The sequence below is a fragment of the Pelodiscus sinensis genome, chromosome 7, assembly GCF_052426305.1.
Source record: "Pelodiscus sinensis isolate ZL-2025 chromosome 7, ASM5242630v1, whole genome shotgun sequence".
Lineage (NCBI taxonomy): Eukaryota > Metazoa > Chordata > Testudines > Trionychidae > Pelodiscus > Pelodiscus sinensis.
The window spans coordinates 57,835,431-57,849,312 of record NC_143058.1 but is presented as its reverse complement, the minus strand read 5'-3'; the positions used below and the strand labels follow the sequence as shown (position 1 = coordinate 57,849,312).

The window sequence follows — 13,882 nt, the reverse complement described above, 5'->3', positions numbered from 1 at the left end:
TGTGTGTGGCATAGCAGCTCAGTTTGGCTGCAGGAGTAGGGAGGTGCTGGGAACCAGGGCTAGACTCAAGGGGGGAGAGGGGCAGGGAATCAGCTCTTGGCTCATCAGTTTTGTGGGTCTTGGGGGAGGTGCAGGGAAACGAGGCTCAGCTGTGCTTTGGGGGAGGCATGCAGGGAACCAGTGCAGGGCTCAGATGGGCTGAGGTGAATGGGGGAGGGCATACGGAGCAGACGGGCAGCTCAGCTGGGCTGTGAGGGGCTGCAGGGAACTGGTGCTGCACTCCATTGGATTGTGGGGGATGGTTTTGGGGGAGGTGCAGGGAACCAGCAGGGGTGGGCAGCTCAGTTGAGTTGCAGGGGATGGAGGTGCAAAGAAGCCTAGTGGGGAAGGGAGTGGAACCAGGAGCCCTGAAATGACCTCCCCTGGTCCAAAAATTCCTCATCTGGGACCAGTCAGGTCCAGAGGGTGCCAGATCAGGGAGGTCCAACTCCTACCCAAGTCCCGTCCTTGCACCCTCCCTCATAGCCAGACACCGTACCCCCAATCTGCTCCTGCTCCCTCCCCCTGGCCAGACACCCTACATCCAGCCTGCTTCTGCACCCTACCTACCACTCAGACCTTGACCCCTTCCGCCGCCCCACCTCCTTCCCAGATCCTGCACCCCATCCCTATCCCGGTCCTCGGCAGCCCTGCCATCCACCCTAGCACCGCCCTGGCCCCGGCACCTTGCCTCACACCCCAGGACTCAGCACTGCCCTGGCCCCAGTACCCTGCCATCCACGCTAGCACCCAGCAGCACCCTGTTCCTTGTCCCAGCACTCTGCCAGTCACCCTAGTGCCCAGCAGGACCATGTCCCTGACCCCAGCACCCTGCCACCTGCCTGCCCCATAACCCTGCCACCTGAGCCAGCATCCTTCCACCCAGTAGCACCCTCTCCCCAGCACCCACTAGCACTCTGTCCCCTACCCCCACCAGCACATTTGGGACCACATTAGTGAGGCTTGGGAGGTTTTGGAGGAGTTTTTTGTTTTTTGCAAATTCATGTTGCCTGTCTACACTGGCCTCTTGCGTGAGAATAGTTGCGCAAAAGGGCTTATTCCTGAGCGGGAGCGTCGTAGTTCTTGCGCAAGAAGCCCTGATTTCATACATGAGAACATCAGTGTACTTGCGCAAGAGCACATGGCCAGTGTAGACAGGCAGCAAATTTTTGCGCAAGAGCAGCCTCCTCCTCCTCCTGCCAGGGTCTGTACCATAGGTGTTTCCAAATTAGGGACACCTGGAATATGGAAGTTACAGTGTACTTGCAAACTGTTCTCTAGATTCTAAGATTGCACTGGGACTAGGGATGTTAAATATAGGTTAATTGAATAGTCGAGTAACCTCATGACATTTTATCGGTTAGTTGACTAGCCTATAGTCCCTGTGGGCAGAGGCAGCAGCAGTATGGGGTGCCAGGTTGGAGCTGGTCCGTGAGGGGAGCCAGTTTAAAAACCAGCTCTCCTTGCGGACCAGCTGCCTGTCACCCTGTGCTGCTGCTTCTGAGAGAGGGGGGCTAGCATTCCCTGTCTGGGGAGGATCTGAGCTCCCAGACCCAGTATGAGGCAGAACTGAGCTAGGCTGCCTGCCTGGCTGGCTCTTAATACACTTGAAGTGCAAAGCTGAAACAGGGATAGTTCTTGGACCCAGTATGAGCCAGGAGCGGCGCTGGCCCTGAGAGTGCAGCGCATGGGTGGCACTGGGCACAAAGCGCATGCGTGGTCCCAAAAGGTTGGGGACCACTGGACTATATTATTGTATCCTTAATTGGGACCATACCTAAGGAATAATGAGAACTCCTTGGTTTCCGTCTTAGTGCTGCCCGTAAGTCTGTGCTCAGGAGGAGGTATTTGATGTTTTAATTATAAGGTATTCAAATATTTTTAAATAGTGAGAGAAACATTGCACATACAACTGCCATCAATATCATCCTTGCAATATGAAGTGTGTTCAGGGAAGTGATAACAAAACCTTCCAGTATAATGAAGATGGCAAGCATTTTGAGAATAGCATATACAGTAAAACTCCAGTGGTCCGGCATTCAATGGTCCAGCACTCCTGATGGTCCAGCACCATCTGGAATCCGGAAGTGATCCGGGCAGCCGGACAATTGGAGCTGCTCTGCCCCCGGCTTCCCTGATTCAGCTGCTGATGAAACTGACCAGTGGCTGACTCGGGGAAGCCAGACCCCTCATAGCCCCCCCTTCCGATAGTCCGGCATGTCTGATAATCCGGCACCCCCTGGGTCCTAAAGGTGCTGGATTATCGGAAGTTTACTGTATTACTACAGGTTGAACCTCTCTAGTCTGGTATCCTCAGGATCTGACTGGTGCTGAACCAGAGAATGTGCCGAATCATGAGAGGTCAATATTGCCTGGCAGCATTACTAGTGCTTTGCTGCTTACTGGGCTCTTAAAAGATGTTTTAGAGGTAAATTTAGAGCTAAATAACAGCCCTGAATGCTGAGAGTCAGGACTGATGGCTGTAAACAAACTTTATGGGTCTGCGGGGAAACTTGGCCATCCCCATGCTAAGTGGACATCTGGCTAACTAAAATTGTGCCAGGTCATGGATGATGCTGGACCACAGGGTGTTGGACTAGAATCGTTGAACCTGTACTAGTAAATTGTGTGGATAATTAAAATACAGTTAGTAGGAAATTAAAACTTAAGGGATATGTAGACGTTGAAGATGGTACTAGATGCTTGCATATACAGTTTTGTTTTGCCTTCAATAGTGTGTGTACGGGAGCATTCCTCATACTTGATTTTGTATAGGCTGAGCTTATTGTATGTACCAGGGCAGTGGTTCCCAAACTTTTCAGCATCACGCCCCCTTTTGATTTTTGAGAAACCCTCACCACCCCACGCCCCCAAAAAGCAGTAAAACTTGTAGGGGGGGAGGAGGGAAAGAACTGACCAGGCCCGAGCTACGTGCATTCCGGTGGATGCCCAAGCCAGGAAAACACATATCCAGTATTTTCTGAATTTTTTACCGGATGGACCACTCTCTTTCTTAGGGGGTGGGGATTGACCCAGGGAGAGGGACTGGGTTGCCTCACACCCTCCTGGAATTTCTTCATGGCCCCCCCGAGGGGGGCAGGCCCCTCAGTTTGGGAACCACTGTACTAGGGGCTCTTTGCATCACTGTATTCACCCTTCAAGCTCCTCTCTGCTGCCCTCCCATCTTCCCTTTTTTCCCCACCAAGGACTCTGTGCAACTCTCCCAACTCCTTGTAATGGAGGGACCTCAGAAAAAAGGACACAGCTTCTGTCATGGAGGGCATGATGGAGATGAAGTTGAAATGATAGGGTAAACAGCTTCTGGCATTGGGAGGACAATGAGAAACTTTGGTGTGGGAGCAGAGGGAATGGGGGGTATGCCGAACTCCTGGCAAGGCGAGATTATGGGTGTTGTGAGTGCAGTTGTTTCGAATGGTTTGTAGACAGTTGCAAAGGTGCTTGAGTCTGTGGCTATGTTAACAAGCTTCATGTTATGGATATAAAATCCCATTTAATTAGTTAACTGGTTAAATGCTCCAGCCTTTCTGCTTCAAGCCCCATAGAGGGCTGCTGGCTTCCAGCCCACACTGGGCCAACAGAGCTGCTTCCACTTTGGGGTCCGCTTCAGTTAAGGGTGATTCTTAGTGGGTAACTGATTACCCAGTTACCTATTAGCATTTCTTCATCCCCTTTTCCCTCTTTCCGTTTTCTGCCCTCCTGCCCCCAATAAAATCAGTAGGATTCTCGCCATTGATGCCTAGAATATTTCCTGGGATCTATAGGATGAGGGGTGTTAAGCTTTTTTTTTTTAGATATAGACCAACACCCTGAGACTTAATGTTACTGCTTTATAGATGCAGAAAAGTATTGTTGATTTGAATGTAAGGCCTTTCAATCTTGGTCAAACAACTGGCCTGAAAAATTTGAGGGAGTATTTACAATTGTCTTTTCCTATAAGATAGTGAAGCATGAGATTAAATTATGGCTACTGAAGTTGTTTACTGTCTCATGAAGTTATCTGTGCTGATCCACACTATAGAATTCGTTCTTAATGGTTGTAATCTTCAGTTCTTTCACCTCCCCTAGATTGAAAGCTCAGTGTTTCTCTCATCTGCCGAAGGGAGAGATGCAAGATTACTTCTGAACCTGTGTTTTAGATAGTTTATCAGACCATTAGATAGGAGCAATCTTCAGTTCCATAGTCTAGAACAGATGTTGGCAACCTTTTTAAATCAAGGAGCTAAACTACATCAAAATTCAAAACAAGTGGTCAACAAAGAGCCAGTATAAGAGTGATCATTTGCATGACTGAAAGTATACAACTTAATATTATTGATAATTGATTAATAATAGCATAAATGAAACATTGTACACTCAGACTTGATTTAATGGGACTTCTGCTGCTGCAGTGGGGATGCGGGAGACTGCTGCCAGCCTTCCTGAGTACATAAGGGGGCCAGACCGCAGAGCCTGCCCCAGGAGCCATATTGGGGCCTTGTTAGTCAGGCTGCCGTGGCTCTGAGGACAAATTGTTTTTCCTTCTAATGGGAACATCCCTCTGTTGTTCTGTCCACTAATAGCCTAATTAGTAGCTGTGTGTGTGTGTGTGTGTGATATATTTATTTTAGCCACACGTGATTGTTCGTAGGTAGTATGAACAAAGTACTAGCATGGCAACAAAATTTTTGTTGCCTTACTGGCTGAATTAACAAGGTGTGCTTTTTCCATATTTTTTCCCTACTGCTTTCACCTAAGGTCAAGAAATATCTTCCTCCAACTCCACTAATATAGATCCGGGTGGGTAAGATACAGCCCACCAATCTTTTGGATCTATCCTGTGGCCCAGCCTGCTAGGCTCCTTAGGCAGGCTCCCTGCCTTTTGCAGCCCCACGCCACTTGGTGTTTGGCTGTTCCATGTGTCTCTCTGCACTTGAGTGGGTGAGACTTTGCATACTACCCCCACCTCCAGCACAATCATCGCAGTTCCTGTTGGCTGGTTTCCATCAGCAACTAGGGATGTAAAATATCGAATAGTTGATTAACCTCATGAATTCTTATCAGTTAGTTGACTATTCTATAGTCCCTGGGCAGTTCCTGTCTGGGGTGAAGGGGTCTGAGCTCCTGGACCCAGCACGAGCTGAAAGTGAGCAAGGCTGACCGCCTGCCTGGCTTTTTTATACATTCTAAATGCAGAGCCACAGTGCGGGTAGGTCCGGGACCCAGTGCAAGCCAGGACTTAAGCAGAGCTGCTAGTCAGCCTGCTAAGAAAAATTACTGGCAAAGAATTGGCACGGTGGGCGGAATGCGTGTAATCTGTCAAAGTCAGACAGGACTCACAGATTTGGCAGACTGCTCTGTTTATTCAGCAAAGCTTTGCTAAAATGCATGGAGAAAATGTGAGTACCATACAAGGTTCAAACCCCTTGATTTTATACAGTCAAAAGGCCAAGTTAACAAGATCAAAGGGTGTGGCAAAACTTCACTTTATTAGTGTGGTTAAGTATCTTCATTTCAATATCAAGCACACAGCAATCTCCTGGCTATATCTCCCTGATTATCTGGAATTGCTTTCTGTCTAACACCTAATGTTCCTTTTCCTGGTAAACTCAGGCCCAAATTGACTAGCACCTTGATCTGCATACCTACAATCAATATTAACATACTTTTCTTCTTCCTCTTAAAAGACAAACAGAATTCCTTCAACTTATTCAATTATTACAGTACAATTCGTCTTTCTCTTACAGTATAATTCTTTCTACTTTCACAAATCTATAGCATTAACCTATACGCTTTGGCTTATTGGTTAATCCACTGTACTATTACATCCCTGTCAACAATCTGTCAACCTTATTCCCCTTGCAATTGCTGTTGAATGAGGCGAGGAACAGCTTAGGATTAGTATAATAGTCAGTATGTTTCTGGTATAGGGTGGTGGTTATGTGATCGTCACTTATTTTCACAGTTGTGGCTCTCGTGTGGACTGGTCGAGGGTGAGGTTGATAGTGGGATGGAAATGGTTGAAATCCTGTTGGAAATCTTCAAGGGCCTCCTTCCCATGGGTCCAGATGATTAAAATGTTCTAAGTGTAGCACATTTAAAGGAGAGGTACTTGGGGATGAGAGTGGAGAAAGAGTCGTTACACTTTATTAACTTTAAATAGAAGTTGAAGCAGTAAAGATAATCCAGATAGAATAGACATAGCAGGAAGTAAAGTTGAACATGTGCTCAATTCACTTCTGTTTAAACTTTCTGTGGTTTTTGAAGTGAATGCATTTCTTCTCGCCAAGTTTGAAATACAACTGAGCTGGAATCTTGATGAAAATATTAGAGCCCTTCTTATTGATTGGCTCCCTAGCCTGAGTCCGAATTCCCCTTCCCTCCCCCCCCCCCGCAAAAAAAACAAGCCCCTTAACTATTAAGTTCTATGCTGCAAAGAGTTCAGGTTAATACGTATTTGTTTAAACATTTTAAAAAAATGTTATTAACATTAAACAATCTGTTTTCTTTGGGATTTGTAAAACTTGCATTGTAAATGCTCCTCCAGAGGATGGAGTTTGGACTTTCAGAAACAACATAATCAAGTGGACCTCATAAATGTTTCTTCTATACTACATAATTTAATAAAGGATCACATATGTACTTTTTTTCTCATGAGGTCCGTTACAGATTGAACGTCTCTAGTCCAGAACTCTCAGGTCTATAAACATCAGTCATTCGGAATTGTTTTAGTCAGTCACATGTCCACATTTCATGGATGTGGCCAAGTTTCATGCAGTGCCATAAAGTTTTACAGCCACCAGTCCTGGCTTTGTGTTCTGAGCTATTATTTAGATCTAATTTACCCCCTAAATATCCTGTAACACCTAGTAAGCAGTGGAAGTGTTTGGTAATGCTGCTAGAGAATACTGACCTCCCGTGAACCAGAAAATTCTCATATTCTGAACCGGTCAGGTCCTGAGGGTGCTGGACTAGAGAGGTTCAACCTATATAAGATCTCCCTTTTGTGTCTTTATTTGAACTACTCTGATTTGAAGTATACTAAGAAACTGTACTTTCATATTTACAATAATTATATTTTTGTTTAAATATTCCTTCTATTTCCCCTATCTTCTATTATGAATATGGTTTAAATTCATGGTGTGATGTCCCTATTAGGGATGTTAAAATTAATTTATTTTTGTAAATGTGTAACAGCTGAAATTTTCATTGGTTACACGTTTACAGGTGGTGGACGGGGGGCCGTTGGCTCATTGGGAAGCCTGTCTCCCCATGTATACCAGCTCCTGCCTCCTTTCTTCTCCACACTGCTGCCTCTGTATCAGGCAGTGGGGGTGGGCTGCATGTAACTGTGAAGGTTAACCAATGAGCCCAGGGTCATTGGTTAACTATGTACATGGATGCACATTCACATTCCTAGTTTCTATAGCAGGGGTGGGAAAACTTTTTTTTCCTACTAGGGGCCATTGACCCGCAATAAAAATCAGTTTGGGACCAGACATAGCCCTGTGGGGCAGCAGAGAGCCCTGGATTTCTCCACGTCAGTGGGATGAGCTGGTGCTCGTGGCTCCAACCCTGCAAGAGGTAAAGGGCTTCCTCTAGGATCTGGTGTGAGTCCATGGGATTCTGGATTGAGGCCAAGGACTTCAAGTGTGGAAGCAGGCTCCAGCCTGGGATAGGGGATTAGGCTGTGAGAGGGGGGTGCTGGCTCTAGCTGGGGATTGAGCAGAGATAGGTCAGGGATTTGGGAGAAGGTTCAGGATGTGGTCTTTGGGAGGGAGTCTGGGTGAGAGAGGGTTCAGGGTTTGGGCAGGGGGTTGGAGTACGGGACAAGGTTCAGAGTATGGGCTCAGACTTATCTTGGGGGTATCATGGTCAGTGGCACAGAAGACTAAGGCAGGCTCCCTGCCTGCCTGGGCTCCAAGCTGCTCCAGGAAGCATCCAGCGCATATCTGGCAACTAGGCAGCCAGGCAACTCGGTGTGGAGTGCACTGCCCTGACTGCCCCTTGGGTTCCATTGACTGTGGTTTCTGCCATGGACTGGATCTGGTTCATGGGCTGGAAGTTTCCCAGTCTTGCTCCCCCCATCTCCTCCCCCAAAACTAGGAGACTCCTTAGGGGACTTGTTCATGAATTCTTTCATAAGAGAATAAACAAATACTCCTATTTGTGATGAAGCATCTACATTATAGAACTTGTAAAGTACTTTCACTTAAATGATTTTAAGGATTTGAAGTAGTTTGTTACTCTGACTTTGTTCTTTTAACTTACAATTTTTAGGCTCCTTGCCTGCCTCAAAATCTGTGTACCAGTAGAACACTTGCATTTTCCTATAGACCTGCATGACACCTGTGTATTCTATTAATGAGTTTTTTCCTTAATTGATAACTAGTTATGGGAACACTTGTTGGCAAAATAGTTGGGGGCGTGGGGGAGGTGAAAAGGTTGACAATTAGGCTAATTAAACCAGACCTAATATTTAATACTCTGCTGTTTGTTGCAATTGCTCTATTGTTTTTCATCAGCATAGCTGTTGTGATTGTCTTAATGGAAGCAGATCTTTTGCTATGTAGGTCACATTAAGGGAAACTAGTAGATGAGCACTTGGTGCAAGTAATACAACACGAGAACTTGCAGAAAAAGAAAATATGAGTACCCCACAAATAGTTGATTGAAATGGAGATTTGCATTTCGAAACAGGCTGACAGTCTAAATGCTAGACTTGACTAATTGTATTAAGGTAGGATTTAATAATTGGTGGTGGTAATGTTCTTAACAGCGGGTGCCGGAGTATTTATTAGAAATGTATTTCATTGTCAGAGCCATTCCACCCCATCTAAATAACAATTGAATAAAATGCAAAATTCTAATATATTTGGGTGGGGAATAGGAAGTCTAGGGAAATACACACATGAATATTTTTAGGATCTGCTACACATCTCTAAAACTAGACAGCTGGTTAGCTTGGATTTAAATAAGTAATGAAGTAATGCTTTCAATTTTCATTTAGTCTATTCTAATGTTTATGGGGCATTTATTCTAATGTTTGGGGGAGTTCTTTTTAAGCAGTTATTTCTTTTACTAGTAAGATAACTGATCAAACTTGGATTGCTGATTTTTAGCTTTCTTTGGTTTTCTGCTCTTTACAGCAGAAGAGGACTTTATTGAAAAGGACAAAAGGCTTTGAAAAATATTTAGGTCTTTATTTAGATTTGAATTTGATAGCCATTGCTCAGATTAAAAATATTACATTTCTTACATCACTTCAGGGGCAAGAATGATCTCCCTAATAAAGAGTTGTGCCTGTATGTGTAATCTAATCCTCTTTTGATCATAGGTGGTGCTCTTTTGCCTTGTGCTAAAATGTTAAATATAATTGACCACTTAGATAGTACTGAGTTGCCAGGTTGAATGAACAACTATTACACATTTTTCTTGTGGAATCACCTAATCCAGTGGTTCTCGACCAGAAGTCTGGGGCATACTGGGGGTAAGCAGGCTTCAGGGAATCCAAGCAGGGCCTTCCTGGAGTCCAGGGTAGGGATGTAAGCGATTGGCCCATGTGTACTGTGTCAATTGCAATGAATACAGCACCTTAAAAATGCAGATTTTTAGGGTTTGAGCTCCGTACAGACATTTAGGCCAGTATTTATCAGTGGCTTTACAGTCGCACATAAATTCATATGAAGAATATTGCTGATATTCTCAAAGAAGAAAAAGGTTACTTATCAGCAACTACTATTCTTGGAGCAAAATGCAGGACAATGTAGCACTTTAAAGACTAACAAGATGGTTTATTAGATGATGAGCTTTCGTGGGCCAGACCATCTTGTTAGTCTTTAAAGTGCTACATTGTCCTGCATTTTGCTTCAGCTACCCCAGACTAACACGGCTACATTTCTATCACTACTATTCTTGGGAATTTGCCTCTGCATAGTCATCCTACCAACATCCTACCTACTTCAGATTTCTAGATAATATTAGAATTCTGTCCTTGGAGAAAAGGAACTGGGGGGCTTAGGAAAGAGCACCCCTTTATGTAAAGTAGGGTGAGGACTTCACTTAAGCATCAGAATGCTTGTACACACACATCCTTTCCTGTGCCGCTTTTCATTGCTGTTCCATAGCTTCACTTTGAATTCCACAAGTTTAAATGCACAGTGGTACTTCTCTAAGAAAAAGCAATTGATAATTTCTTTTTGAGACTACCTCACTTATCCTCAGTATGGAGGACAAGCATTCCATGTATCATTTTAAAATCATATTAAATGTAGATCATATTTTGAGTCTAAATTAGTTATTTTTGCAATATTAGGAAAAATCTAAACATTTTGCATATTGAAATATCTAGTTCTCAAATATTAATTCTTTATCTTTACATCTATGAAATATCTCATTTTGAACTACATATATGGTAACTGAGCAAAAACAAAAACAAGTATGCACATGATCAAAGTGTTAAGCAGCCGAATTCATAACTGTCCATCAGGATGGATGTTTTCTGCTTAATAGTAAAAGCTCAGTTTTGTTAACCACTGTGTGAAAATATACTGTGCAGTAGTTGGCATATGGTTTAACCGACTGAGCTTTAAAAATAAATCCAATATTAAATTGGGCATGAATGTTGATAGTGCTTAAGTCAAAGCAAAAACTCATTCACCCCCCCCCCAAAAAAACTCCAGCCTAATATAACATTGGTAATTACCTTTCGGTGATCCTTTATTGGGAAACTCTGAAAGCACATTTAATGAGTGTAATGTAATGGGGGGGGGGAGGAATGTAAAAACTACAAAAGGCATTACATTTTTATGTGCGTGCGCTCTGTACTGAAGACGTGCCAATTTTTATTTCCAGTATGGCTATTTAAACATTTGCTTTATTAAATGTCACTTGTTCTTGATATACTAAATTTGCTCAATTTTTTTTTTAAAATCTAGTTGACAAATCACGACCACCTTCATCAAGCCCTTCAAGTATAATTCGCCGCACTTCCTCACTGGATACACTTGCTGCTCCCTACCTTGCTGGACAATGGCCTCGTGATAATCATGTGCAGGCTGCTCCCTGTATGAGGGATAAAGCCACACAGGTAAGACAGCTTTGTTGTGTGTATATTCTAAGAGGCTTCTTTTTTCCTGTACACATTCACCTTCCAAGGCCACTTCTTTGAAATTTTCCTTTAGTTCCGAATTCCTGGAGAGAATTTGTGTTTCTGCTTCTTCCCAAATTCTTTGCACTCTTCTCCACCAAATAAAGGGAAGAAGAGACAAGATTCACATCTGTTTTTACTCATTTAAAGGCAGAAAGTATAAATTGCTACGCTTCCTAGCTAGATACACTTGCAGCTCCCTACATCTAGGGACAGTGGCCTCGTGATACTCATCATGCGTCTAAACATCAGGCATCATGCATCTAAACTTATTTATTGCTTAAAATTTACACGCATATTTACAAAGGATGACACTGGTACTATTATATACCACTAATAATAATGTTCATATTAAAATTGATATTACATGCCATATTATTTGTATAGCTCCTTAATTATAGAGGCAGCTGGAAGTGATCCCTATAGATATGTTGTTGAGTGCTTTCCATTGTCAGGCATTCTTTTGCCTTTTTGCCTTTGAGAAGCATTAACTCCTTTGTTTGGCAGCAGGCCTTCAATTTTCAGCAAGAAGAAATATCTCAGGGTATAGAAATTTTTTTTGTTCTGTTCTGTGAAATTCTGTTCAAGTTTAGCTGACTTGCAAAGTATTTAAAATCACCATATTTGAACACTTGGCTATAGGGATGTCAGTGTGTAGTCAACTACATGATTGACCAATAAGCCTCGGTTTATCGGTTAATCCTATTAAGTACACACATTCCCCACCCCCCCCCCCCAACCGCCTTTTGCTACCTCTGATAGAGATGCAGCAGCACAGAGGGTGAAGAGGGCAGGCATGAGCCAGTATATGTGGGAAGCTGGCTTTCAAGCTGTCTCCTCACATGTATGGGCTCTGTTTCCTACAGAGGGGGTGAGTGTGTGTGTGTGTGCGTGCGTGCGCGCGCGCAGGCAAGAGTGGGTGCTCGGAGGAGGACGGCTTTAAAATTGGTTTCCCCCAAGCAACGGCTCCCCTTGGCCCCCCCCCCCCCCCCCCCATGCTGCTGCCAATATAAGAGGTAGCAATGCTGGGCGGTGGGGGCAGAGGAGACTGCTGCGGAACAGTGTCTGTCCATGACGGGTCCAGGCTCCCTTCGCATACTGGCTCCCGCTTGCCACCCTGCACTGCTGCATCTAATAAAAAGGTGACAGGGGGCTCCCTGGGAGTGTGGCTAGGAGTGCATTTGCTGCTGGCCCCGCCCCCAGGGGCTATTGAAAATTGTGTACAATAATGACTAAAATTTGATATGGTTACACAATTATTAAATTAATCGCTATTTAACATCCTTACTTGGGTGGTTGTAGGAACCCTGTGGAACAGGGAATCTATAGAGAGCATTAGAATCTCTTGCTGCTCCAAGAATAGTCATTGATGCTTGTGTTAAAGGAGAAGGAAACCATTTTTTCATATTATTTGGAGCATGACATAGTTAGAATTTTTTTTCTGACTTTTTTTCCTTCAAGATTTGTAGTGATTTGTGCACCAAACCATTTTTGAAAGTACATGACCAAATCTTAAAAATTTGCTACATCTTCAGTTAGATGGAGGGAGGTGTTCTTTGAGTGGCTATGGTCTTTCTAATGGGTATTGTACTGGGGCTTACCAGTAGAACTGTCTTGGGGCAATATCCACGAGAGCAGTTGTAAGCCCCTTCTTGCCCTTCTCCTCAGTGTCCTTAAATGTTCTGTATAAAAGCATGCAGTGCCTTCTATCATGTCAGCCACTCTGCTGGACTGAAATGAACTGCTCTGATCTGTTCAGATCTGAGGTTGTTTTCTTTCTTCGCTAATTATTTAGTATGGTTATAGTTGAATCAGTAGTTCAGTTCCAAATGATGGTAGAATTGAAAAGAAAGTAGAAACCGGGAATCAAGAGATGTGCTTCATGCCCAGTTGTCTTCCAAGCATTGGATGACAATATTAGGTGGCTGAAGTGCTCAGGGGAGTACCTGTCTTCTTCTGGATGTTCTGTTGGCTGGATTTTTTACACCCAGAACTTGGAAGGAGAGGCAGAAAGAGGATGCAAATGCTTTTCCTTGAAGTTTCACGCCCTCTAGATCCAGTGTCTAAGAAGCCAGTATTGCCTCATGTAATTTCCTCTAGCAAGCCAAAACACCTTAAAAGTTCTTGGAAATCTAAATTCACAGTGGGTCTAGCTGCAGATCCTGCTACTCAAGCACTTAAGTTTTTAAAGGTACTATTGTTGATAAAGAAGGGTGGGCTGACTATTAGGGATGTTGGAAATGGTGTAATTTAATAGGCAGCAGCACAGGGCCGCAGTCAGGTGCTAGTCCACAAGTGGAGCAAGTTTAAAAACCATCTCTCTGCGCAGAATGGCTGCCTGCTGCCCTGCGTTGCTGCCTCTGATAGAGGCGCAGCAGCACCCTGTCGCCTGGGGGGGGCCAAGCTCCCCATGTACAGAGGCTGGTCCACAGCAGCAGCGTGGGTTGGGGGGGTGCCACGTGGCATCATGGAGCTGGTGATGGGGGGGAACTGGCTTAGAAGCTGGCTCTCTCCAGCATCAGCTCCTGCCTGCCCCTGCTTGCTGCCTCTGTAGGCAGCCTATAGAGACAGAGGCAGCAAGCAGAGGGGTAGGTGGGTCCATGGAGCTGGCACATGCAGGGAGCCGGCTTGAAAGCTGGCTTCCCATGCATGTCAGCTCCAGCCTGCCCCCCTCACCATCTGTGCCGCTGTCTCTCT

At 44.6% G+C, this 13,882-nt stretch overlaps 1 protein-coding gene across 1 annotated transcript in view; it reads left to right on the top strand.

Moving 5' to 3' along the window:
• The window catches only part of FAM117B (family with sequence similarity 117 member B), an 80,076-nt gene that overhangs the window by 4,442 nt on the left and 61,752 nt on the right, over positions 1 to 13,882 (top strand). Inside the window, exon 2 of the mRNA XM_075933839.2 lies at positions 10,974 to 11,125. Coding sequence (XP_075789954.2) covers positions 10,974 to 11,125 — 152 coding nt within the window. The remainder of the gene's footprint in view (positions 1 to 10,973; positions 11,126 to 13,882) is intronic.